Below are 27,328 nucleotides of genomic sequence, written 5' to 3' on the forward strand. Positions count from 1 at the left end.
GAAATAAGCAAGAGTTGGATCTATTTTTAGACTGCTGCATTCTATCCTTAAAAGAACAAACTGATAAGTTGAACATCTCACAATTTTCCATAGTGTTTAAGCGCACAGCTACTGCAGTAAGACTTATGAGTTCACTGCCTCCTAGCAGTGATGATAATGGTATACATATTGTTGAGTCACTATGAAAATTAAGTGGAAAACAAAATAAAATCCTTGGCAGTGTCTGGCATAAGCACTCCATATATAGTTGCTGGCACTTTCATTATCACTGGCAGAGTACCAATACCTGGTATAAATCCTGTATTGTACATCTGAGTAGAAAGGGACCTCAGAAATCCACTCATTTAATTGCATATCCAGGACAATAACTCATAATGCTGCAAATCCCTATCAAATGATATCTAGCATATGTTTTAATATTTCCAAGGACAGGGAGTGGATCATCTCAAAGGCAACTCATTGCATTGCCGAATCACTCTCATCGTTAGAAAGCTCTTTCTTCTACTGAGCCCCAAATCTTTCTCCCCCTTTTCCCTTGAACACCTCAAAATAAAGCTATTCTCTTTTCAGTGTGACAATTCTTCCACTATCTGAAGGCTTCTCAGAAGCATTCTAACTCTTCTTTCTAGCTCTGGGGAAGAGGTTGGTACATTCCACTGCTCACCAGATTTCCCCTGCCTCTAATTGCCATGGCCTGAGGTGTCCTCCTGAAATCCAGTGGGATCTGGAAGGTCTGAGTGGAGAAAATAAATATCCTTTCAGATCACAAGAGATCTCATGATCTGTTTTCTACCTCCCTTCCCATGACAAGTGAATCCCTGCACCTGCCCTGTGAGCATTACCCGTGAAACACACACACACACACACACACACACACACACACATATACACATGCAAACAGAGAAGAGGTTCAATTTATTGATTGCTCTTTGGGAAAGGTTATATAGAATATTATTGGGGTGGAATTAAATTCTAGTTACAGATTCATAAAACGTTGCTTTCAACCCAATTAGCTTTTATGAGACTATCAAATCCCCTCTCATCCTCATATACAGCAAAGGACCCCAATCATAGTCTTCATAAATTTGTTGTTTTAAATGATTAAAGCAGACATAATACATAATGCAGTTGATATTAAATATATTGAGAATGACAAATCAGTAGAACTACTTTCACTCTTCAGCATTAACTGGTCATTTATAAATGTTCTGTACATACATTTTTTATTTTAGATGTTCTCCTTAAAGGAACTTGTGAACTATTCATTATTATCTGCTATTTGTTTGTATACACACATTTTAATTCTTCCAAAATAACATTTAAGATCTTTCTTAAATTGCCTCAGAAACGTTAACCTTTAAGGAACATTCAATTAAAAAACTAAAAGCTCAGGTCTTGACTCTGTAACACACATTCAGATGTGTTAAGATTTTGTTTCCCTCTGATAAAAGCCTCCAACAATACACAATGTGCCAGCCTCTTCTTTGCTCAACTCAGAGGAAGTCATATAAAGGAGAAAAAAAAAATGCTTGAAATCACAGTGACCAAAGGATTTGAGTTAATAATTACATTAAATAACCATAACTTTTTGATTAACTATTCACATTCCACACAGTGGAAATTATCCTTTCCTCCAGATTTTTCACTTACATTTTTAACTTTGCAGAACTATAATAACAAAAAACAACTTACAGACTTGCAGGATGTGTTTTTCTCTTTTAATGCCAAGCACAAAGTGTACATCATAAAATTCATATTTGGTGTTTGGCATTATTTTAATAGGAAAGATCTAGATCACAAATATCTTGCCATAAAAAATTCTACTATAGTAATGAAAAAAACATATCATTACATCATCGGTGACTTCAGTACAATATGTGACAGATACGGCACTCTCAATAAATGTTGGAAGACACACGGGACTTGGGCTCGTCTTAATGTAGGCACAGTAAGAAAAGCAGACATTTCCCTCTTTGGCTAGTGCTGTGCTTTTAGGGCAGTTATGCTGCTGATTACCCCAGTGAAGCTCATTTTGAGGAAATTCTCTTTACTTAAGCCAAATCCAACTTACATGCAAGACTGTGGTACAAGCTACTAAAAGAAGATTCCTGCTGCCAACTGAAGTCATCTCTTTTTAACAAAACTGCATGCTTGTGGCAGAGTTAGAACAAGAGAGATTCGGTGTCTGCTGGTTCTGGGCGTCATTCTTCCTCTCTAGTGTGGTTTTATATGTTCAGCTCCTTCCCCCTTTCTTTTCCTCTCCCCCACCCTCAAAATTCTAGCTTAGCATTTGCATGCTTAATTAAATCCATTCTGTGTTTTATTGTTGGGAGGACGTGGATGATACAAGGATTTAGGGCAGGGGCGTACGGTGTATGTGACATGCACAGACTATGTGTTTGCACAAATTTGCCTAGTGTAGAATCATCAGTAGTGAATTTCAAAGTTTTAAAACTAGACCCAATAGTTCGGGTGTTCAAGATGACTTCTGCCTCAAAGTATGGTTCCTATTTATTTGTTAGTAGGGAGAGCACTGGACCAAAACAAAAATAAAATAAAAGCAGCCTCCTTAGTTGCACTGGTTCTTTGAATGCTGGAGCCTTCATGGGCAACTGAAACACAAGTCTATGGTGTTTGTTTCCCATGTGACACATGACTTGGCTGGTGAGACTGAGAGGGTGCAAGGCAAGAAGAGTATCGGGGGTGGGGGGGGTTTACATATAAAACCTCAGGCTTGAAGAGAGCAAGTTGTCCAAATCCAAAATGCAGGGAGGTTCACCCACCCTGTGCTTTGGCCATCAGATAAATACTAAATACACATTGCAAATAACCTAAGTTTAATCGGGGAACAGTAGTTTCCAAATGGTTACAATGTTACATAAATCCTACCAGCTGTAGGAAAGCTAATGCACACAAATACTCTGATTTCTTAACTGGGGGTTCCCATTAGACTCTTCAAGGGCAAAGGAAGAAGGGCTGGTGTATCCCTTACATGTCCTCCCTGACTTTTGACTACTCCTTAGCCAGAGGCAATCTCCTTCCTTTCCTTACTCTCCGCTGCTCTCCAGCTCAATCTCTTATAGATGGCTAAAACAAAAAGACCCCAAATATACTTCTTTCTAAAAAGGAGCAGGCCTAAACTCTCTTATCTTAGCCTGGTCCTTCACTGTCAGGTACATTTGGCAGAGGCAGAATCTTTACAATACAGGGTTGTGGCTCTCAGAAACATGACACAGGAATAAGGAACTGGGAAAGAGGTGATTATACCCCAGCCTAAAGGAAAGATAATAAGACTTTCTGCTTATAAGGTTTTTGTCTTTTTCCTATTCCTGGGGCCGGGGCGGGGGGCGGTTCTGAACTACATCTTTTGTCCATCTGAGGGGCAAAGCAGGAGGGGCTGTTTTGGTTTCGCTCACTCACTTGGTTCTGAAAATAGGAGTAGTCAATATTTATGTTTTAAGTCTGGTATTGGGTTACAGCTAATTTTGACAGTCACAGTGACTCACAAAGTTAATGATTTCTTTTGGCAATTTCATTTCTCCTCTGTTTCCTTGGGTTCTTTAAATACCAGGAAGAAACTTGCTAAAGCATGGGTCTCACCGTGTTTGGGGGTTGGCCTTTCCAGGCTCTGCACATCTCCCTCCTGAATTTTGCTGGGCCAACTGGTCCTCACCTGCGACCTCTCCCTTCTCTCAATCCTCTAACCTTCCTGCCCTACCAGCCTCCCCCAGAGTCTGAAAGGTCTTCCCCAAATAGGAAACATTTGCATCTGTGGTCAAGCGAGTTACTTTAGAAGCTCTGGCAGGTAGGGGATTAGATGGAAATAGTCACTGAGATCCTAAGAAGGGATGGACTGTGACAGGGAAGAGGAAGGGGGAAAGCATGCACAGGTTGAAATATCCTAAGGCCAAGGCAGCACTAAAACAGGTCTCTTGCCCTCAGAGTAGCCTCTTCCATTAACATTCATTCTGAAGGGAGGTTCTGGTCCCCAGGAGGGCAAGACCAAGGCAGAACCAGACCACAACCCTGCCCCTCCAAATGTGCCTCAGGTGGTGTGGGCTTTCTGTACCATCCCGCATGGAAGCAGATACATTTACATAATAGGAAGTGCCCTCTAGCAGAGACTGTGTTTCCTCTGGTGTCTGCAAACACCCACAGGGACCCATGCACACTCATGCACACAAACTACGCACTAGCAGGCTCCTGGCAGAAGGCAGCTGGTGGTTCTTCTTGCCTCTAGATTTAAGCCAAGTAAGAATCAGGTTGATTTAGGTCTGGTTCTGGGCCCGTCTGGGGGCTGCACCCCCAAGGACAGGCTGGGTAGGCCCGGCTTAATCCAAATCGATGGATATGCAACGACACTGCTTGACACGAGTGACCCTCTTCTTCTTGGTGGGTGGCTGTAGTTCGGGGCAGTTGAGCGTGACCATCATGGTGGTGAACTTCTTGGGCTTGCAGAAGGAGCAAGACTGAAAAGAGCCTTCCTCCTTCCGGATGTGCCTGGGGATGTAGAAGGAGTTGCACTGGCCGTAGCAGAAACGGTTGATGATGGTACGGCTGTTGCAGCCCTCCTCGTGGATGGTCTGCTTCAGCGGCTGGGTTTTGCACCAGTCTCGCTTCAGGTATTTGCGCTCGGTCACATGCAGGGCCTCCTGGCTGGACTCCAGCACTTCCTCCCCGGGCACGGCAGTGCCCCGCCCCTGGCCCCGCCCCCGGTTCCTGGAGCCAGGCTGCTGGGGAGACTGAGTCTGCTCCGAGTCATTGTGCTGGGCCTTGTCTGGCGGGGGGATGGCCCCTTGGGACCCCTTCTTTTTCCCTTCAGCAGCCGGCAGCAGGGTCCCCAAGAGGAGAAGCAGGGCTCCCACAGTGTAGGCCGTACGGCTCATGCTAAAGGGGGGAGACACAGAGAGGAGAGACATGAAAAATGGAAAAGATAATTAAAGAAAACATTCATAAAACAGCTAATGTTTTATCAGGCACTTGCTAAACACTCGATGTAAACGATTTCATTGCCTCTCACGGTATATCCGTGCATTAGGTACTGTTATTCTCGTTACCCTCTGGGGCCATTAAGCCATGAAGTAGCTTGCCCAGGGTCAGTCAGTGAAGAAGCCAAGATGTGAACTCTGTCACTTGTCCTCCCAGGGTAATTGCTTCCTGGCTTCTGGCACCAACTACGTTTGACTTTGTATTATGGTCCCTTAACTGTATTCATTCTTTTTTTCTTTTAATTGAAGTATAGTTGATTTATAGTGTGTTAGTTTCAGGTGTACAGCACAGTGATACAGTTATACATATATATATTTATTCTTTTTCAGATTCTTTTCAATTATAGGTTATTACAAGATACTGAATATAGTTAGGGTCCTTGTTGTTTATTTTATATATATTCATTCTTGTACTTGACAATATTTGGTTAAGTTCCTACTACGTAAATAGATGAATTAGCCTCGCCAGCCAGAGGGCTCATCTGACAGGAAAGGGTCTCACTCTTTCTCCCTGACTGGCCTGAGCCCTTCCTGAGTTTGCTTGGTTGGATGCTTATGAGATGTTCAGTGTTATCAGGCATCGGAAGGAGATGTGCGGAGGCCAGACGGAGGAAGAATCCTTCACAGGAAGAGCACTAGACGAAACGTCAAGACTTAGCTTCTAGGGCTTCCCTGGTGGCGCAGCGGTTAAGAGTCCGCCTGCCGATGCAGGGGACATGGGTTCGTGCCCCAGTCTGGGAGGATCCCACATGCCGCGGAGCGGCTGGGCCCGTGAGCCATGGCTACTGAGCCTGCGCGTCCGGAGCCTGTGCTCCGCAGCGGGAGAGCCCACAACAGTGAGAGGCCCGCGTACCGCAAAAAAAAAAAGGGTATAAGAGAGAAGCATCAGAGTCTTAAGATTCTCCTGAGACAGTGGCTCTCAAACCTGAGTGTGCAGACAATCACCTGGGGATATTGTTAAAATGCAGATTATCATTCAGTAGGTCTGCCTTTCTAACAAGCTTTGAGCAGCAACACCTGTAGCACCTGCAGCCGTGGGGCACAGAGGGAGCTGTGAAAACGTGGAGGGATTTTCTTCTCAATAAGTACAGTTTCAAATTCCCAGCCTCCCTCCTCAGGCCATGACACCAAGTCTGCCCTGAATCCAGAGGTTTCCCTTGTCTTCCACATCCACCACAGTTCTGAACCCGAGGACACAGCAGTGAAGCACCCATGTCCCTGCTCTCTTCTGTCCACCAGTGTGACACATGAGAACCACTAAATGCAATTTAATAGTAACCTCACCGTGGCCCCCAAGGGACTATCCAAGTTGGTATTAGTAGCTGGAGCAGTTACCTTTCAAAGACAAAGGCAGGGTGGAATCTGCATTCTCTAAAGGGCAGCCCCTGTAAGTAAAGACCATGCAACCCTAAGGATAATGTCAAATTAAGATAATTAAATATTAAATTCAAAATATTCTTAAATGGCACCATCTTTTAAACATTAACCTAATACTTTTGGGCAAGTTCAAGTTTGGAGCTGATAATGTGACATTTAGCTCTTGCTCTGACTTCCTGGCTTTTGTCAGTTTATGTTACGGCATCTTTGTTCTTTAAACAGAGCATTTTTTGCCTCAACAACAGCAAAAAATTAATTTCCTTGTTTTGTCTTTAAAACATCGCTCATGAGGAAAGCCCAGTTATAAAACAGTGCTGATTTTCTCCAGGGAGTAGGACAACTTGAGCCATGACGATCCAGTCTCCTGGGCAAATATATTGTGAATTCAAGAAGCTTTCACAAGTTTCTGTTTTTATTCAATTCTGGGCCAGGATCTAAACTAAAATTCAGTCTCTGCCCATTTCCATGAGGAACACATAAGACAGCCCTAGGCCTCCACCCACCATCTTCCCCATCCCTCCTAAAAATGGCCTCCAGAACAATCCAAGCCTCCAGAGCAAGATTTCAGAGCCAACATCCCAGAGGCCAATCTGAGACTTGACTGGGAAGGTATATTGACTGCATGGGAGAGGTTCAAGTCATGGGGCCAGCCATACCCACAAACATCTATCCAAAAAAATGCAATTTTCTTTCTCTACACCACTTAGGACCTCCTTTATACTCAGCTTTCCCTATCTGGCATTTCCCATCTGTCGTTAAGTAAATACCAAGTCTGAGAGTCATGAGGGCTTATTCATCACCTCTTCCTCCATGCCTGGCAGAGTAGATGCTCTTTTGTTCAATGAATGATTGTCATGGACCACAATGACCAACAGAGTTTCTGTTCTTTACATTTAAAATGTCTTCAAACATGCTGAAGATCAGCAGACTCTAGCCTAGGGAGCTTCTTAATACTTCTCTTCCTTTTTCCAAGAAAACTCCAAATACCCACTTCTTTTTACCTGGTCCCATGGAGAACACCATAGGGTTTATATTTCCAATTAAAGCCATGTATTCTCTCACTTCGTCCCAGCTTACCCTTCCCCCTCCCCGTGTCCTCAGGTCCATTCTCTACGTCTGCATCTTTTTTCCAGTCCTGTCCCTAGGTTCTTCAGAACCTTTTTTTTTTTTTAGAGAGAGAGAGTGGCATGGACATATATACACTACCAAATGTGAAATAGATAGCTAGTGGGAAGCAGCCACATTGCACAGGGAGATAAGCTCGGTGCTTTGTGCCCACCTAGAGGGGTGGGATAGGGAGGGTGGGAGGGAGATGCAAGAGGGAGGGGATATGGGGATATATGTATATGTATAGTGGTTCACTTTGTTATACAGCAGAAACTAACACACCATTGTAAAGCAATTATACTCCAATAAAGATGTTTTAAAAAAAGCCATTGTATTCACTCTGGAAGAAACCAACAATAAAGCAGTAAATTCAAAATTAGTCAACTGTGGTTTTCTGTTTTAATTTGGACTGACTTCCTGTTCCTATGGGAGTGTGCAAACCCCATGAGAAAAAGGGGTCTAGAGTGACAGACTTTTTAAGAAAAGTAAATTTTTCTCAAAATTTATTAGGTGTATTATGAAGTATTATGAAATGGCTTTTCATTTTCAAAAAGTCTACTCTTTAATATCTTCAGCTTTTGAGTTCTTAAATCTTATAACTAGTTATTTGCAGAGAGGAAAAAAAACAACCTTAGGAATCTCAATCAACAGAGACCTCAGCTTCTTAGAGAACAGCAGTGCTCTGAAGGACTCTGCATATCCTACCCAAGTAAGAGGGAGGGGGATGAGAACTATAACCAGTACCAGAACCAGGGCTCTGTCAAGTCACTGTGGTCAGTCACCCAACCTCCTCCACACCAAAATGATCTTGCTTACTCACTGAAGGAAATAGGGCTGTTGTATTCTTGAAATCCCAATTGTATTGCCACCAAATAATTTGCACTCTGTAAATATCACAGACATGGAGGAAACCAAGAAAATGTACATTCCTTGAGGATAATTCTTTTTCCCATCAACACCTAGCAGAGTGCCTCGTTATCAAAAATGAATCCAGGGCTTCCCTGGTGGTGCAGTGGTTGGGAGTCCGCCTGCCGATGCAGGGGACGCGGGTTTGTTCCCCGGTCCGGGAAGATCCCACATGCCGTGGAGCAGCTGGACCCGTGAGCCATGGCCGCTGAGCCTGCGTGTCTGGAGGCTGTGCTCCGCAACGGGAGAGGCCACAGCAGTGGGAGGCCCGTGTACCACAAAAAAAAAAAAAAAAAAAAGAATCCAAAGGCTAGTCCAGATTTAGGTCTTATGAATTGTCATCCATATCCAAACGAGAGCTGAAAACATTTCTGGTAATTTGCATTCATGAAACGACCCACTCACATTATTAAATTAAATCTGCATCTCATGGACCCAGAGTGCATCAGACACCCACAAAGACCTCCCTTTATTCTCCTTTGCAGACAATATTCTTTTCAAATGCTACCTCAACTTCCCCTTAATGTATTTCTGCTTCTCCAACTAATGTGATCATATTTTCATGATGAGTTTCTCTGCAACTGTTTCCCACCAGCAAGACCCACCCACCCCTACCTTTTTTCTTCCTTTACCACTGTTCTCCCCTCTAATCCATTTGTCCCAGAGGACATAGATACTCTCAAAGCATGTCTCCTCTACCTGATGCTTTCCTTCAGGTTGCCCCAAGTGATCAACAGCAAACATCTGCACAAAGATATGCCATATCAGCCACCCTCTGTCCTGTGCAGGTCATGGTGATTTATTCCAATCTTCGCCAGGCTGTGAGAACACAATCATGTAATTCTGGGGAATCAGAAATAAAAGTGTTATGTGTAACCTGTTTCTAATATTCTCAATGTCTTTGGGAAAGTTTAGGCCAGCTCCTTTCAGCACTCTTCTTGCCCTATTTCTCATTTTAGCTAACCAACCTGCTTGTATTCAGTTAAATGGAGTGCTGAGCGGGATAAACAGTGAGGAGACAATGATCAGCAAGCTAGATGTCTGTGGCTGATCAATTCCTCTTGATGAACTGAATTTTAGAAAGCTATTCAACAGGCATGCCATCAGATTATTCCCCAGTATTAAAAAAATAATGGAAGTGATAGCACAGGCTCTAAGGGCAGGCCAGGTTTTAGAAGAGCCTATTCCTATTTCTCAGAACTAAATCTTTGAGAAGAGCAAAGGTTGTTTTTAAATTGGATCTTTAATTTTTAAAAAGACAGTCAACTTTTAGAAATTGAGCAGAGAAGCTCTTAAGAATATACTGCGTTGATTTTTTTGTTTTCAGACAATTTGCACCAAAGGCAAACTAGTAGAGGATAAAGTCTCATGCTGTATGTATGGCAAGTACCCTAACTGCAACCTCCCTATTCTGGAGACCATTCAGGCTAAGTCAGGCTGGGGCCCAACATCATATAGGGCAGGGAGGAGACCACCTAGTAGTTAAGTATCTCAGGAGCTCTCAAGGCTCATCCGAAGATTTTTTGGTGAAGTTAATGATGGTATACAATTCTTGTGGTCAACAGGAGACAAGTTAGAAAGTAATAAATCTTAAATGTCCACTGAGCGGCACTATTGAGAGTTGGTCAAGTCATAGGTTCTATATTGTAGTGAAAGATGTGTGTTGGTCCCTGTGTGAGTGGGATTTGTGAGTTCATTTCAGAACCACCTTGTGGTACACGCTGATGTCCTATAATGTTACTGCCTCTCCCAATACCATGACTAAGAGCCACCTCTATTTTTTAAACCCTATGCCAGGCATGATGCTCAATTCTGACTGAATTTTATAATTGATTTTTCACAACAAAATATGAAGTACACAATATCATCTTCCTTTTACCCATCAGGGAATTCAGACTCTGAAAAGTTAGGAATTTGTCCAAGGTCACACAGCCCCTCATGGGAAAGCCAGGGTTTGAGCCCCATTCTCCCTAGCCCTCATACACATGTCCTTAACCACTATTCTATGGACACTCAGCACGATGTTTAATAAGGGACACATGGACTTGTTTCTAATGCAATCAAATTTGAACAATATTGTGACTCAAATAATTCTCTATTTTGTTCACATGTAAAGAAAAAACCCTTTCTGGTCCCAGGAATTATTGTTGTACTTTGCATTTCTAAGAGCATATGTTAAAACTAAAGACAATTCCTTGCAGATGTAAGACATAGGCTGATAACACTGGCCTGATTTCTGCTTTCAGTTGGATGCTACAGTCACCTCCCCTACCTCCCCCACTCCTTTTACATAAAAGGTTTAGGTTTTCCCGTCTGTCCTACACTCTCTATTCTGCACAGCTTTGCTGCTCCACAGCTTTGCTGCTGACAAGCATTTCTTGGGAGCAGGGTTGGTGGCATAAAATTTCGTGGCGTTGCATCACTTTTAACACTTAAACCTTAAGATTGGGGCTTCAGTTTAGAAGACAAGGCAGGCAGCTCTCATTCAGAGAGCTGAGGATGTAATAGGTTTCTGTTCTCCCCTGTGTAACCATTCACACAAGTCTATGTTAGCCAACTTGGATTTCCCATAGATCGTGCATGGGTTACCAAAACATTTCACTCAAAACGAACTTTTAAGAAAATAGGAAACCTGTGAAATTACAAAGTTTACAAAACACTTTAATTCCTACAATGACCTGGGGGTTAAACACGCACACACACAGCCCTACACACAGCAACTAAGTTCTAAAGAGCCCTTAAATAATTAGTTAATGCTAACAATTTGGAGTGTGCAATTTACCCAGTGATGGTAATCAAATCACCTACCACTGTAGGCTGCAGTGTGCCAGGGAGGAAATGAGAATCTGTAATTTAAAAAAATATTCTTCTTTCCCTCCTTGTTTTGAAAAGTCCATCCTTTCAAGTCCCGCATCCCAGAGAGAGAGAGAGAGAGAAGGGAAGGAAGGAAGAAAAAAAGAAAGAAAGAAAGAAAGAAAGAAAGAAAGAAAGAAAGAAAGAAAGAAAGAAAGAAAGAAAGAAGGAAGGAAAAAGAAAAAGAAAAAGAGGGTGCTGGAAAGTGGAAAGCCCTGGGGTGAAAGAAGATTCCTCACCCTGGGTTCAGGGTTATCTTAACCTCTTCTCCGCTATTTATTTAACTTGTGTGTACAGCCAAAAGGAAGCCACTACTCTGGGGTCCCTGGGACAGCTTAAATCCCTGGTGACCCACTTAACACAGTAGATTGTTTTAATCAACTCGTGTCCTGGCACCATCTCGAAGGGGAACATAAACAGACGCGCACACCGCTTGGATCTGCTCTTTCCAGCGGGAGATCCAATTACCTACCGATGGTCGCCTCTCTGCCCTTGAAACATTTAAGAAGAGATTTTTAACCCCTAACTTCGAGGCTATATTTCTGTCTAAAAGAGGAGAAAGCAGATTTGACCGGGGAGCCCCTTCGAGCCAGCTCTGGGGCGCGCTGGAAGGGCTTCACTGGAGAGGCTCCTGTCTGCCCCCTGCCTCCCCCGGGGGGCCATCACCAGAGCCCTGCGCGGGGAAACGCCAGGCTGGGGCACCCCCAAGGCACAGCTGGGATCCGAAGACAATGCCAAGCCAGAGCGGTGGCGCGTCTGTTCTTCCTAAGCCAGAAATCTACCAGTAACTCCGGTCGGCAAGGTGACGGCCCCGACACCCCACCGCCCGCCGGCCTTGCTCCGTGAGCTGCAGAAGGGTCAGCAAAGTGGCGGGGGAGGACGAGGGATGACCTGGGCGTCCAAGCCCGTGGACCAGCCTCCCGCCGCCAGTCCCGCCTAGTCCATCTCTAGGAAGACGCGGCGAGGTGAGGCAGGGGCCTCTCGGACACAAATTAAGGGGTACCCGCACAAGTGGGACCCGGCAGGTTGTCACTGCCCATCGCCCGGACGTCCGCGGTTCAGCCGAGAAGCGCATGGGGCAGGGAGAAGCCTAGAAGAGGAAACAGCGCGCACGAGCGCGCAGTCAGTGTGTGCGGTGTTTGCTATGTGAGCACCGCGGGCTCGCGGGACTAGGCGTCCGGGACCGCGCACCTCCCTTCAGCTGTCCAGTTACCTGACCCTTGGGTTTCCGCCACGGCGGAACTCCGCAGCTCCGCTGTTGCACGAGTCTCCATCTTGGGGAGAGGCAAATGCATCGCTGATTCTCAGGATCCACCACCTCACGGCGGGATCACTCATGGCCCTCCGACGTGCGCGCCCCGAAGTCCCCAGACCCAGCGCCCCGCCTCAAACAAATGGGACCCTCTCATTGCAACCTGCCCCGGCGTTTGCGGTCGAGCTGAAGGTCCCCGCAGCGCCTCACTGCTCCCGCTCGCTCATTATACCTCAGCTCCTGCGCTCTGGATTCACGGACTCTGCGCCCTCAACCAGCGGGCGCGACTGTTAAGCGCGGCTGCCAAACACACCCGGAGCGTATTAGCGGAGCTCCGGGAGGTGGAACTGGGATGCGGGGCTCTTGCTCTTGACATCCTCTTTCCCAGTCTTGCCCTGCAGACCGCGCAAGGTGAGGTCATGGCAGCCAAGAGCTTGGCACGAAAGACCCCGCGATGGTTCTTCAGGGCTCACCCCAGGGATCGCGGGGCCTCGGCCTGCGCTCACGAAGGGCTACGGCAAGTCTGCACGGAGCGGGACGCGGCAGTCGTTTGCCGACCCCTACACACACACACACACACACACACACACGCCCGCCCGCGCCTTCGCGCTCACCTGTCAGTGCTGCGGGCCTTCGGGGCCTGCGCTCTCGACGCGTGGCGCGGTGTGCGGCCGCGGCACGAGCCGCCCGGGCTCGGCGCGGGGTCAGCGGGACAGAGCGCACCGCTCTTGCTACACACTAGGTCGCCCGGTCCGCGGAGGGCGCACCGAGTGCGGGGCATCGCGCCGTCTCCCGTTTAAATGCCGGCGGCGGAGCGCGGCGCCCGGGGCCGCGCCTCTCCATTGGCCAGGCGCCGCCGCCGCCGCGGGACCCGCTATCCGCCCCCTTTCCCGGTACTGCCCCCGCCCCCCGCACCCCTCCTGCCTCCCCGCGGGGTCCCCTCTCCGCCTGCCTCGCCTCTTTGTCTGCTCCCCCCGCCCAGGCCGGCTGGGAGAGGTCACCCCAGGGAACCGCGCCTGGAATGCACAGCAAATCACATTTTCCGCTCCCGTTGGAGGGGGAAGCGCGGGAGGAAATCCCCCCGGCTCCCGGCCCCTCATTCCTCCTCTGCCCCAGGCCTGGGCTTTTCCTCTCGCCGGCTCCGCTCCGCCCGCGTCGGCCCCGCGACGCTCTCGGTCCCGGAGACTGCCCCAGGAAGAGCAAGACCTCCGTGGCATCGCGACCAATTAGGCGATCCTTTCCCCGTGGAGGGAGCGGGACTGCAGGGCGCTCTGGTTGAGCGGTCGCCGCGGCTCTGGTGCGGCTCCGCCCGAGGCCCCCAACTTCGAGGGCGCTGACCCCTGCGCCCCCGTTAACCCCGGCGGGCTCGCCGGCCGCCAGCAGGAGCCTGTCGCCAACATGACACCCTCCTCTCCTCGCCCTCCACGGGTTCTTTCAGCTCAGATGCCGGCGGCCTCGGGTGTGAATGTACAGAAGGGAGTAACGGGGGGCAGAATAAACCTAAAAGGAACCTAAAAAATCTAAAATGGAAAGTCAAGCTTTCCATTCCTGAGCCATTTTTAAAAGGGAGAGAACAGTTGCTAGGAGAGAAGAGGTATTCCGTAGCATGTTAAAGTTTAATAAATCAAGGAAATAAAACCTCAGACGAGGAAATAACTTCCCAGAAATGGAAGACAAAAACTTACGTATGTGAAAAACCCATGTCACATTCTGTGTTCATTCCTGAGAACCCGATAAGAGTGGGAACATACCAAGCGCAGAAATATTTTTGAGAGATGAGCGAACACTTTCATTTGCTCTCTTAGCTTGGAAATTGGCTCCTCAAAGAGGCTGTAAAGTTTTGTGTGTCGAAGTTAGAGCCCGTGCAAAAATCAACTCGGCTGCAAGGTCTGCAGACCAGCTCCATCAGCGAGGTCAGACGATGACTTTGAAAAACATCTGTTACAGAAGGAAATTTGAAGGTGTTTGTACTGACTACAGCAAAATAAACAAGGCAATGAAAGCCATCAAAAGGTACTTATGAGACATTCGTGATTTAAGTATTTGGCTTAAGAAAACAAAACAAAACCCCCAAACTGTGGTTTTTTGTTTTGTTTTTGTTTTTGTTTTTCTCTCTAGGCAGGCATTAGGGGGAGGGGGCAAGAAATATTGAACTTCTACTAGATACTGCTAGGGACTTGAAATCGATTTTTCAAAATAAATCAAACAAGAAGGAAGTCTGCATTAAATCACTATCTAGAGAATCTTCATCATCTGAATGTTTTGTATGTGCAAACAGCGGTTTCTATCCATGAACTCAGTGCTGCACTTTAAATGTTTTCAATAATTTTTTGTTAAATCATCCCGTGAGCCATAGTTTGTAGTTGCCTGCGAGATGCAAACATTCAGTAGGGCTCAGAGACTTATCTTGGTCAAGTGGGCTGCAGGAGAGATACACAGTCAGAAATACACAAAGTACGCAATTAACAGCCCAGCCAAAGTGCACCACCAAGTCCTAGGAGCCAGCTGTTCTCTCCCTGTGTAAACTATTCCGCCAAAGAAAAGGAAGCATATTTTACAAATTCATTAACTCCTTCTAATCTAAAATCAATGCTTTAGTCATGTTTTTTTCCCCAAAACTCATATGAACTGCTCCAAATAAAAATACAAAGAGACAAGAGCTTACCTCCTACATTGGAAGTCATTGTTTAAGAGCCCCGACCCTGTGGTTTTATATATCCCATCTTTTTCTCACCATCTCTATCTAGTAAGTGTTGTTCATCTTTAGGATCCCTCCTCAGGAGGCTTCTCAGACCACACTTCCTGCAGTAGAAACATCCCGACCCCCATCCCACCAGCCCACAGCTCTCTGCCCCATTTCACTGCATCTTTTTTCTTCATTGTCATTTATCTCTCCCTGCCACTAGAATGTAAGCTTCACGAGGGTGGGCACTTTGTCAATCTTGGTCACTTTGATTACACGAGTATATAGAATACAGAAGTAGCTAACACAGAATTGGGATTCAATAACTAGCTGTAGATTGGGAATATTCAGCACATGCTCACTCGGTAAGATTATCAGCTGAGCCAATGCTGAGGATATAACCATCATGCAGATGGTAAAGACGGGCCCTCGTCTCGCCGTTTATAGTCTAGTATGTTGGTAAATATTTATCAAGTTTTCTGCCTCACATTTGTGTTTCCACAGCTCTCAACCAGTCATTGCAAACCATTATCCACTCAGGATGAAGGCATGAGAGTAAAAACTCTTCAGACCTCTTTAACCATAATTACATAATTGAAACCTGCTCTTAGTAAGAGAGGGAAGAAGTAGAATGACTCCGTGTAGGCAAACTTAAAATTTGAAATCTGAGATGCCTAAACAATAATCACTAAATGATAAATTTCACTTACAGAAACCACTTTCAAATTAATTTGAGGCTCTTGTGAGAAGTGTTGATGCTACTGGCTTGTAAAAGGAAAGTCCATTTCTCTTGTTTTGCTCTCCTATCGAAATATAAAAAGTGTTTCCATCTAACTCACAAGATGCTAAAAGGGGGCTACTCTCAAGATCTGGAGAAAAAATTTGAAGGCCTTTGTAGGGAAGTTTTTGCTTAGATCTGCAAAAGCTATTTATGCCTATTCCCTCAATTGCAGAGACTGTGTATGCCATCTTGCATTGACTTAAAAAAAGAATAAAGATCTTTACCCAGTTGGAACTGAACTTGTATGGCCCTCTTTAAAAAAATGTGATAATGAACTTGACAATGATTAAAGAAAAAGATATTTGCAATGGTCAAATAACAGTTAAATGATTCGTATCCAAAATGCATCCCTCTTATAAATTAACAAGAAAAAAACTCCACGAATAACTGTAGGAGTTGGCAAAGCACATGACCAGGCATTTCACAAAAGAAGAAACCTGAATAGCCAATAAACATGAAAAGATGCTAGATTATACTAGTAAATAGTGAAATGCAAACAGAAATAAGAAGGTACCCTTGCTGATCAAGCAGATTAGCAAAGATTTAAGTCTGTCCGTATCTAGCATTGAAAAGAGTATGGAGAAGCAGGTAATTAAATGCATTGACAATGAGACTGTAAACTGGTACAACCATTTCAGAGAGTAATTTGTCAAAATGTGATAAAATTAAACATGTACCTAGTATACCATCCAGCCATTCCACTTCTAGGCAAAACACCTTATAAGAATTTGAGCACATGTATGAAGGATAGAAACTTGTGTGAGCACTTCTATTGTGGTTTGTTTATAACAATCTTAGTTCCAATTAACAGGAGTAAGAGAAGGCATAAGAAATTATTTTATTTATATAATAAAATGCCATACAGTTACTAACAGGAATGGACTAGAGTCTTCTGTTTCAACACACAGCTCAAAAACTTAGTGATATTTGAAAAAAAAGCAAGTTGTAAAATGATACAAGCTGTATGACACCATTATGTATATTTTATAATAAACATATAAAACAATAGTATAAATTGTTTATGGAAACATATGTGTTCATGTAAATATATAAATAGTGGATTGGAAACCAGACCCTTGACGGTGCCCACCAGAATGGAGTAGGGGATGGGGTTGGACTGGGGATAGAAGACAAAAGAGATTGCAATTTTATAATGCTTTTGAAATTTTTATTTTTTAAAAGATCTCGAAACTAATATGACAAAATGTTGACAGTTTTCATCTCTGGGTGGGGGTATTAGATTATTCTCTTTACATTTTGGTTATTTTAAAAAATTTCTCAAAGTTAAAAGAAAAAAGGATCTGATCTTTCTATCGTGATTTCAAGAGTGATTTTGATGCTCATTTGGACGCTGAGGATTTTTCCTTCCTGCGTGTCCTCTGTAACCAGCTCTAATCAAGGTAGGCAGGTTTTCAGAACACATACAAGCCCTTACTGGGGTCTGTATGTCTGCAGATCTGTCTGAGGGTCAACTCCTGACTAGTCACCTTGCTCTTTACACATAAGCAGTAAAACGTTTACCAGTCGTCTGTATATAAAAAAATGCGTGTGAAAATTCTGACCAATGCTGCCAAATGCAAGCATGTGAAAGGCTGAAGCATGCAAATTTTAATACAGTTTGAACCTAATTCTACACAAGTATTTATTGTGCACATTACATGTGCAGCGCAGTATATAAAAGGCGAAAGCATAAAAGTCCTTCCCAGTCAATATGTAGGCACGGTGGAAAACACACTGAACTGGGAATCAGAAAAATCAGAATGTCCTGACTCCTCCTCGTAGGAACCGAGTGTCCCTGGGTTAGATATTTAAACCCTCTACCTAAATTCAATCATCTGTGTTACAAGAATGGGAATAATACCTACCTCTGGGTGGATGATGGAACTAAGTAAAATAAGCTCCATGAAAGTGCCAGACATGTAACAGACATGTAATAAACAGTGGTGTCTGTACAGATATTAGAGTTCAATTGGGAGCTCAACCAAGACAATGAAAGTATAATATCAGTATGGGTCGTGTCTTATGAATCTTAATTTCACAGTGCATAACGCAATGGATGCCACATAGTAGGTGGTTGATAAAGCTACTAAATGAGTACTTGCAGAGGGGAAAGGAAGAAAGGGAGGGAGGGAGAGAGGGAAAGAGGGAGGAATGGAGAAAGGGAGAAAGAAACAGAGGAAGGAAGGGAGGAGGGGGAGGGGGAGAAAGAAAAGAAAGGGAAAGAAAAGAAAAAGAAATGAAAAGAAGCAATCCCATTCCAGTAAATGGCACAGCAACTTCTATTTTTGGTAAAACCAGTGAATGGTATAAATACCCCACAGAGGGGCTCAAGCAGAACAGAAAACCCTTCTGGCACTCTTCTGCCTGCGTCATAAGAATCACTTTAAACCAAAACTTACAATCCTCAGGCTGTTTTCACTGCAGTGACAGAACTTGAGAAAAAGAGACCAGAAGATGCCTGAACGTGTAACAAGAGAGGCTGAAGCTCCCCAGCCGAGGTCTGCCGGCAGAGACATGGGAGTGAAACAAGACAAAGGCAGAGACAGAAATGTATCTCAGCAAAAATTCACATCCCCGGCGCCAGAATATAATGGAACCTGCTGAAAATTAGGCTCCCATCTTTGTGTGCAGACTAGGTGACTTGTTAAGTCTGAAAAGTTTCTATTTGTTTTGAGCTCTTTGATGTGACCTCCCTCTTGGAAAAAATTGGATGGGATTTTAATCAGTTATTGATTTCCTGCTTTCCCTTAGTGTTTGAACTGCTGTGGGTCTTCATTTTCTAAATCTTTTTTTGGGTACACTTCCCAAGAAAAGCTCATTCTACTGCGAATTTTAAACGCTGGCGCCTTGGAGAAGATCTACTGAAGGTGCTTATTAAACTGAAGTTCTCTGAGTTTTACCTCATTGTCTTGGATTGTTCCTTCTTTTACTTTTGGCTTGTTTAATTCACTTGCAGCCTTTGTTCCCTCAAGATCTCTGCTATTTACTAGGAACTATGTTTTAAGATTTATCTTTTTTTAAGGCATGGAAACATATATCTGATTTTGCTCTTGCTATAACTGTCCTAATAAGTCACTTGCTCTGGTTCATTACATTGAAAAAAAAATTTATAACATTACAAGTATATTATAAACTCATCCTAGAAAACTTGGAAAATAGAGAAAATACAAAGAAATTTTCCGTAAGCTCACAACCTCCCCCAAACCACTGTTTACACATATGCAACACACACATACACACACAATACATATATACATATATGGATTTACTTCCAGTGATATAAAGTGTGTGTATGTGTGTGTGTATCTTAAAGTTGACTTTTATTAACTACTTAACATGTACCGAACACTAGGCTTTACCTACATTACCTAATTTAATCTTTATAACAGTCCTATGAAGTTGCTTCTATTATTTGCTCTCTTTGAAGGTGAGGAAACCAGTGTCCAGAGAGGTTGTGTCACTGTCTCAAGGGCACACAGCTGTATGAGGCCGAGGAAATATTCACAGCCAGCTGATACCTAGGCCCCCTCCACTTACCTTCCACACCATACACTGTGTAGTTAAGAGTCTACACTGCACACTGTGTCAGAGCTGGTATTCAAACACCATGATCACTCCACAAAACAGCACCCTAAATGCCAAGTGATTTAAATAATTCAATAGCTGGTATTGTCAAGACATTGGTTATGTGAGATATGAACATATATATGAGAAATATGAGTTAGATTCTACATGACTTGACTTATTAAAAATTCTGAACACGTGGTCATTGAAAACTCAGATATGCCCTGTCTTCTTGGGGTTTTGTATGAAAACTGCTTTACTGCGATTACAATTGTTATTAGTGCCAGACAGTATCAGTCTGTTTTTAAAATTAGGAGCTCATCAATAAGCTCAGTGTTTGGGGGTCTGCTCAGGGCAAAGAAGCGCCGAGCTGGAGGTGGGAAAGTAAATTCAAGACTTACTTTTCCCATCTAAAGTTCAATAGAAGCTCATATGTCAGTTTGCACTTGGCTCACAAAGCGTTCAAATTTAAATCTCTTTTAAGTCATGGTAACCTCTTCACTCCTTCACTCCTTAGCTTAAAAGGTTGGATCACCTGGAATAGGATTTCTCATTCCTTTTTAAAAGAAAGACAAAAAATGTAAACTGTGGGCCCCTTGCTGCTTATGTCAGAGTAATACATGTGTGCTTTATATAAACTAACCATTTGTCTATTAATGTTTGTAAAGCTTCGTAGACATAAGGTATTTGGGACACACTCTCTAGAGAAATGTGGTGCCTTTGGAAAAAGGATCAGAGAAGGAAGAAACCAATGGGAAGAGAAAGTCCTTTATCCTCACATCCAGAATGTGGAAGGACATCTCCAAGATGAGCATCAAACTGCCTTTCCCCCTATATTGAATGCCATGGCAGGAGGAGGAAACTTCCAAGGAGACTAGGCAGCCTGGCCTGTTTCTAGATTCCATGTTACTTGTCTGTGTGATAAGAAAAAGAAAAATACAGAGGACATACTTTGGACTGGACAACATGGCAGTGTGTCCCCAGATACTGGCTTTCAGATGATCTCCCAGAGGTTTCCTGGTGACTGGATACCCCATCAGCCTGAGTGGTGAGGGGATCTCAGGATCTCCCAGGGGCATGTGTCTACCTGCCCACAGGCCCACCATGTTGTAGGGAAGTGCAGGGCTGAGCACAGGCTCTTAAAGACTATAAACCATGGACAAAACAACGTAGTGAATATAACAGTAAAGAAGCAGACTCACAGATATAGAGAATAAACTAGTGGTTACCAGCGGGGAGAGGAAAGGGGGGAGGGGCAATATAGGGATAGGGGAGTAAGAGGCACAAACTATTAGGTATAAAATAAGATACAAGGATGTATTGTACAACACAGGGAATATAGCCAGTATTTTATAATAACTATAAATGGAGTATAACCTTTAAAAATTATGAATCACTATATTCTACACTTGTAACATATAATAATGTACAGCAACTTTACTTCAATAAAAAATACTGTCAAGCATGGTTCTTAGTCACTGTTGCACAGAGCTAAAAAAGAAAAACTTTCTGAAAATAAACCATGATTCCTGCTGCAGCTACTCTGCTAGCCAGAGAGATCCATGAGGCTGTGGACAGATTAGGAAGTACTTGCCCTTGACACATCTCTGTGGCCACCTCTCAACACCAGCAGCCTCAAAAAGCCTGCCTAACCAAAACCTCACGACACTAGCCTGAGCCCTTGTTAGGTTGCCTATATTCTTGAAAGGATGGAAGGGTGAGAGGGAAGGAGAGAAGGAGGGAAGAGATCACACCTTTTAAATAAGAAAGACATTATTTCAGAAAACAACAGCTTCCCTTAATTGGTACCTAAACTTTGGCTCTGTCATTCTAAGTGTCTATATTAATAGCAGTGATTGCTATGTGAGCTCTGTGCTGTCAATCTAGGGAAAAGAATCTTGCCCTAGGAAGAGGAATTTCAGAGTTAGAGTTTGCTTTTGATACAAACATTTGATACAAAGTTGCACAAATACAGCAGAGGAGGATGGGAAAGGAGCTGCCAGTGTCTGCTGCTGCCCCAGGGATGCTCTCAGTCTCATTTTCTGCAAATCCAACACTTGAGCCAAACTGGACCAAGGGCTGGTCCCCAAATACATACCCAGATCCCCACTTCCAGGCTTTTTCTCCTGCTGCACCTTCCACTTAGAATTTCCCACCCTCACATCTTTCTTTTAAATTCCTACTTCTACTTCAAGACTCCTTTTCAGACGCTTTTAGCATTTTCTGTGATTCTAGTCACATTTCTACTTTGTTTTAGTTGCATGTTTATTTGACATATTTTGTCCATGGATCACAGACTCCCTGAGGTCTGGCATCATTTCTTTCCTCATCCTTGAGTTCGCTGTGGGCCTAGGGCTGTGTGCTGAGCAAAGAAGTTGCTCACTCAGTAGATGTTCGTTGAACTGGAAGCCAGGATTTCACTTAAAATAAAGGAGGCTGAATTGAATAGTAACAAAAGTGCCCCAAATCTCCCTATTGTTTCAGTCTTCTGTTTTATCCCATCACCTGTGGGAACTCTTGTCAGAAGTACTAAGCGCTAGCGTTCATCCACCAGCTAGTTGCTGGTGGTGGCCGTTAAGGTGCTGAGTTTGAGTCCACCCCATCTCTTTGCTTCCAGCACCCCAGTCCAGGTCACGGACATTTCTCTTCTGGGCAGATGCAGTGTCTTCTTTACTGACTCCTCTCCTCACTTCCACCAACACTGACACAGAACTGTTGGAGTCAACTTCTTAAATCACATACCAGAGCATGTCGTTCCCCAGCCTAAAAGCTTTCTTCCTAGCTCTTACTGAACTTGCAAATTATTCAGTTTGTTAACTTACCTCGTTTTTGTCCGTCTCCTCCACAAGCTGTGTGAGACACCAACCATCTCTGGTTCCCTGTCTGCCTGGGCCCTAGCATGGTGCTTGGAATATAGTAGATGCTCACAGACATTTGTTGAATGAATAGATAAAAAGCGCAGAGTTATTATCATTCTCCTTCACTTTAGAAACCTTGTGCTACCTCGCATTTTCCTGGTTTCTGCACTTTGCCTGGATCTCACTGGACAAATGAGCGTGCTATGGCTCTGGATCTGAGCCTTCCAGTGGAACCTCAGTTTTTAGTTTTGTTTTGGAATCAGAGATCACATCCCTGTGCTCTGTGTGTGCCCCACCCATTGAGGACCAGCCAGCAATGATGGCACAGACTCACTCTGGGAACTTCAACTGCATCCTAACATCCCTTGTAAAACCAATCATGGGACAACATTCCAAGACCCCAGAGACGTGAAGAAGTTTCATCGCCTGCCAGATAGGATAACATCCACTCCACTAAAAATATCATGGTAAAATTTTGTGAGAAATTAATAATACACTGTTCCTCTTGTGTTTGGTGGAGGCCTTAAAGATTTGCTGTAGGCAGATGTTTTTGTTTTCTTAGCCTGATGAAATAGGGCACAAAAGAAGAAAGTGATATTGAATGAGAGAAGGAACACTTGTGTATGTGGCCAGGAATGATGCACATTTTGCCACTGATTTTATATTTTACTCTTTTTTTTTGAAGCACGGTCTAGTAAGTACACTTTCAGGGCATCCATATTTCCAAATGCCTCTTCCTTTACTCTTTTTTTTTTTTTTTTTTTGGCTGCATTGGGTCTTTGTTGCTGCACGCGGGCTTCCTTTAGTTGTGGAGAGCGGGGGCTGCTCTTCGTTGTGGTACGTGGGCTTCTCATTGCAGTGGCTACTCTTGTTGCGGAGCACGGGCCCTAGGTCGCACGGGCCTCAGTCGTTGTGGCGCATGGGCTCGGTATTTATGGCAAAATAATCAGTGGCTCAGTAGTTATGGCATACGGGCTTAGTTGCTCCACGGCACATGGGATCTTCCTGGACCAGGGCTCGAACCCGTGTCCCCTGCACTGGCAGGCGGATTCTTAACCACTGCACCACCAGGGAAGCCCGCTAATTCATCTTGAGGAGACAGGATATAGTGACAGCATTTTATCATGGTGGTTGTGGCTTCTGAAAGCACAATTCCAAACCACAGGAGTATCCAATTGCCATTTGGAAGGAAGTGGGCTAGTTAGAAAGGTCTGGGGTCTCAGAAATAAATTCAGGTGATGCTAAGGCATATTTTTCAGATCTGGTAGAATTTTGTGAGACTGACTGTGGTTGGGTGTAGTTTTGCCCACTGCTCACACAGCAGTGGAGTGCCTATATTCCACCCCCTCCTCTCCTGGCCTCTTCAACCATTCTCACACTATCTCTGGTCATAATTGTGGGCATTGTTTCCCCAAATGGACCATGCAGCAGAGTCATTGGAGGAACTTACTTTTTTTTTTTTTTTTTTTTGATTCTCAGAGCTTGCTCTAGACTATTGAAACAAAATTTCCTGGGCTAAGGCCCAAGAATCTGTTTTGTTTTTTGGGTTGTTTTTTTTTTTGCGGTACGCGGGCCTCTCATTGTTGCGGCCTCTCCCACTGCGGAGCACAGGCTCCGGACGCACAGGCTCAGTGGCCATGGCTCACGGGCCCAGCCGCTCCGCGGCATGTGGGATCTTCCCGGAACGGGGCACGAACCCGTGTCCCCTGCATCGACAGGTGGCCTCTCAACCACTGCGCCACCAGGGAAGCCCAAGAATCTGTATTTTTTTTTTTTTTTTTTTTTGCCGTACGTGGGCCTCTCACTCTTGTGGCCTCTCCCGTTGCGGAGTACAGGCTCTGGACACGCAGGCTCAGCGGCCATGGCTCACGGGCCCAGCCGTTCCGTGGCATGTGGGATCTTCCCGGACCGGGGCACGAACCCGTGTCTCCTGCATCGGCAGACGGACTCTCAACCACTGCGCCACCAGGGAAGCCCAAGAATCTGTATTTTTACAACACTCTTCAATGATTCTGACAAGTAACCTGGATTGGAAATCACTGGTGTGGCAGAAAGAATTCTATTTGTCCCTAAACTCAACCACCAACTGCCTAACCAACTTCAGACAAGTCACCTCTAGGACTATCATGAAAACAGAAGAAATGACACCTACATAACAAGGATGCACAGAATTAAAGGAAATTACATACAGGATCAATCCTCATGGGTATTTAATAGGCCAAGTTAGTTAATACTCTGCTGGTGACCTAGAGGCTTCCCAGAATCTTTTTCTGAAATAGTGTTTAGCTTCCTCTTCTGTGTTTAATTCCTTATGGAACTTCATTTCTCCCTTTGTCAGTCACTAAGAATAAGGCCATATGTAGATGAATCATAAGACCATTATGCCATGTGTTCTAAGAGCCTTCCAATTTCATTGATGCAAGAAATGCTCAACATTTAATGCGTATTGCTTCTCGCTATCTCTTTCCAAATTGCCAGTACAGTTTCCATTTCTGGGAAATTACATAGACATGTCTGGATCCAACTCTTTTATCTTTGCATTTCCAACTGCTCTGTTTTCCTTCTTTCTTCCCATCAAATTCTCATATTTTGACAGTTTTAAGACCAGCTCTTCCTTGATCTTTTCCTTTCTATAATATATTGAATTGAAATGAGCCCATTCTCCTTGGTGTGCATTCTCTCCAAACACAAAATATTCTGAAGCTCAGATTCTCTGTCCGTGAGTGGGTTAACATCACAAAAAGTGTGGTTTCCTCCATCATAAACAAGAATGTTTTAAATGAACTCTGTTTCTTTCCTTCCAAACATCACAAAAAGGTTGGGACAAAATGAAATGAAGTTTCAGTAAGAAATGTTACGTGTTAAAAATAGTGACAAGAAAAGTATGTAAATTGATTCAGGAGAAAGAATTTGTAAAATGCTTTAACTTAAAAGGAAATACTCTGGTAGACATTCACAATGAATCAGGAGGAAAACACTCTAGCCTCTTGAAAAAAGCTGTTACACTGTTTAGTATTGACAAAATGTATCCCCCCAAAAAAAGCCCTTTCCTCTAATGATGTGAGGGAAGGAGACAAACTGCATGTGAGAGCATCTGATCATACATACTTCATTTGGGAATGTGTACACACTTGATCTGAGCATATTAACAAGCATAGTATTAGCTGCTGACAGTGTTTTGTATTGAACACACCCATTTGTAAAAATAAAAGAAATACTCTATTCACATTTTCAATTCTCCTATTTAAAAAAAAAACTGCAATGTGGTTTGAGTTGTGAATCTATTGAAGACAGCTTTGATGAATCAACAGTCAAGGCATATGTAAAAAGTGATTTGGAAAATTTCTTCTGGGTTATGGGGGGATGGATAAGACATTGGGGCATCTCTCCACGCTCTTTCTGGCTTTTCCATTGGCCCCTTTCACTCTCTAAGTTCATCTGCTGTTACAATAAACCTCCCTCTGATGCTAAACTCAGAGTTTTCTGGGGGTATGATTGACTAATGGAAAAGTAATCTGACCATTTTGGATAATGGGTGCCACCTGGATATGATGACGATTCCCCATCAGGCACTCTAAAATAGCATCATCCAATTTGAAAGCTTCCCAAAGCTGTGGAGGACAAATAAGGTAACAGCCCAATCCAAACCTCAATCAAAAAAAGGACAAAGTATAGTGAAAAATGAAAAAGAAAACCCTCCATTTTCACTTTTTTCATTCATACCATTGTACAAATGGGGGAGATGGCTCTTACATCAATACCAATGATAAAGCTTGAGTCTGATTACATCTTTGCTGCAATTACTCATTTTCTTTAGAATACATTTTTAAGTTTTATCAAACAAGAATGTTGTTTAAAAAAAAAGTAGGGCTTCCCTGGTGGCACAGTGGTTGAGGGTCCGCGTGCCAATGCAGGGGATATGGGTTTGCGCCCCGGTCCGGGAAGATCCCACATGCCACAGAGCGGCTAGGCCTGTGAGCCATGGCCGCTGAGCCTGCGTGTCTGGAGCCTGTGCTCTGCAACGGGAGAGGCCACAACAGTGAGAGGCCAGCGTACCGCAAAAAAAAAAAAAAAAGTAGTTGAAAATTCCACAGTCTAGTGTTTGGCCAGACTTTCTCCTATGGAGCTATTATAAAATGATGAACTGATGGCTAAACTGAGGTCAGGTCCACAGGCTCTACTTGCACCTTTGACAGAGCATTCAACAGACCTGCGCTTCAGCCACTCCTAGATGGACAATATAGATTTCCTGATGATTTACTTGACAGAGTGGAGCAAGGAAATGTGATGTGGACTACCTTCACTTCTAAGAATAATAGCTTATGAATGCTGGTCTAAATTTGTATATCTATTAATCATGATGATTAACATTTAAGATCTCTTATGTCAACACTGTGCTAAGTAGTTGAAACATTGGATGTGGTCAACTGGCACACGGTATTTAGTCCCATCACCTTCCATGCGCCTTCTTGTATAGCAGGCACTGGAAAACTCAAAGCTGCATTTGCTAACTTGTGGGCAGTGAGGATTCTGGAAGCAAAACAGAACACCAGGTAGATGCACTCCCACAAGTTTTGGAAGAGGAGAGAGAACAACTATTTTTCTGCTGCTGTTCTGCTATGAGAGACAGTAGCTGAAGGCAAACTCGGCACACTTGTGTCAAGACAGTTGCTTTGGGGGTGTCATAGCAGGGTGGTGTCGGCAGTTACAACAGTCACCATTCCTGACCTCTGGATCCTGGTTATGCTGTTAACCTTGAACTGGCTAAGCCCAGCCATGGGTTCCTGCCTGCTCCTCCATATCTTCAAATAATTTTGTAAGCACCTAATTCTTTTCATTAAATTGCTTTCATCTGGAAATATCCAGAGTAAGGAGTTCCCTGGTGGTCCAGTGGTTAGGACTCCATGCTCTCACTGCTGAGGGCCTGGGTTTAATCCCTGGTCAGGTAACAAAGATCCC

General features: G+C 44.0%; 1 protein-coding gene across 2 annotated transcripts; it reads right to left on the bottom strand.

Moving 5' to 3' along the window:
• Positions 1–896: 896 nt before the first annotated feature.
• On the bottom strand, positions 897–13,279 carry GREM1 (gremlin 1, DAN family BMP antagonist). 2 transcript variants are annotated; one of them, XM_060096562.1, is made up of 2 exons: positions 13,098–13,279; positions 897–4,887 (listed from the first exon to the last, which is right to left on the bottom strand). In XM_060096562.1, exons 1-2 carry the CDS (start codon positions 13,262–13,264, stop codon positions 4,332–4,334), a joined length of 723 nt encoding a protein of 240 aa, XP_059952545.1. In that variant the 5' UTR covers positions 13,265–13,279; the 3' UTR covers positions 897–4,331. The 2 variants fall into 2 exon arrangements, with proteins under 2 accessions (XP_059952545.1, XP_059952547.1); XM_060096564.1 differs by lacking the exon at positions 13,098–13,279 and adding an exon at positions 9,078–9,154.
• Positions 13,280–27,328: the final 14,049 nt, after the last annotated feature.

This window comes from Mesoplodon densirostris, chromosome 4, assembly GCF_025265405.1.
Source record: "Mesoplodon densirostris isolate mMesDen1 chromosome 4, mMesDen1 primary haplotype, whole genome shotgun sequence".
NCBI classification, from domain to species: Eukaryota; Metazoa; Chordata; class Mammalia; order Artiodactyla; family Ziphiidae; genus Mesoplodon; species Mesoplodon densirostris.

Bases quoted from the DNA above. Each gene is read 5' to 3' on its own strand.
- GREM1 (XM_060096562.1), bottom strand. From the start codon at position 13,264: ATGCCCCGCACTCGGTGCGCCCTCCGCGGACCGGGCGACCTAGTGTGT. The intron at 4,888-13,097 runs GTGAGCGCGAAG...TCCCCCCTTTAG, and splicing joins AAGGCCCGCAGCACTGACAG to CATGAGCCGTACGGCCTACA.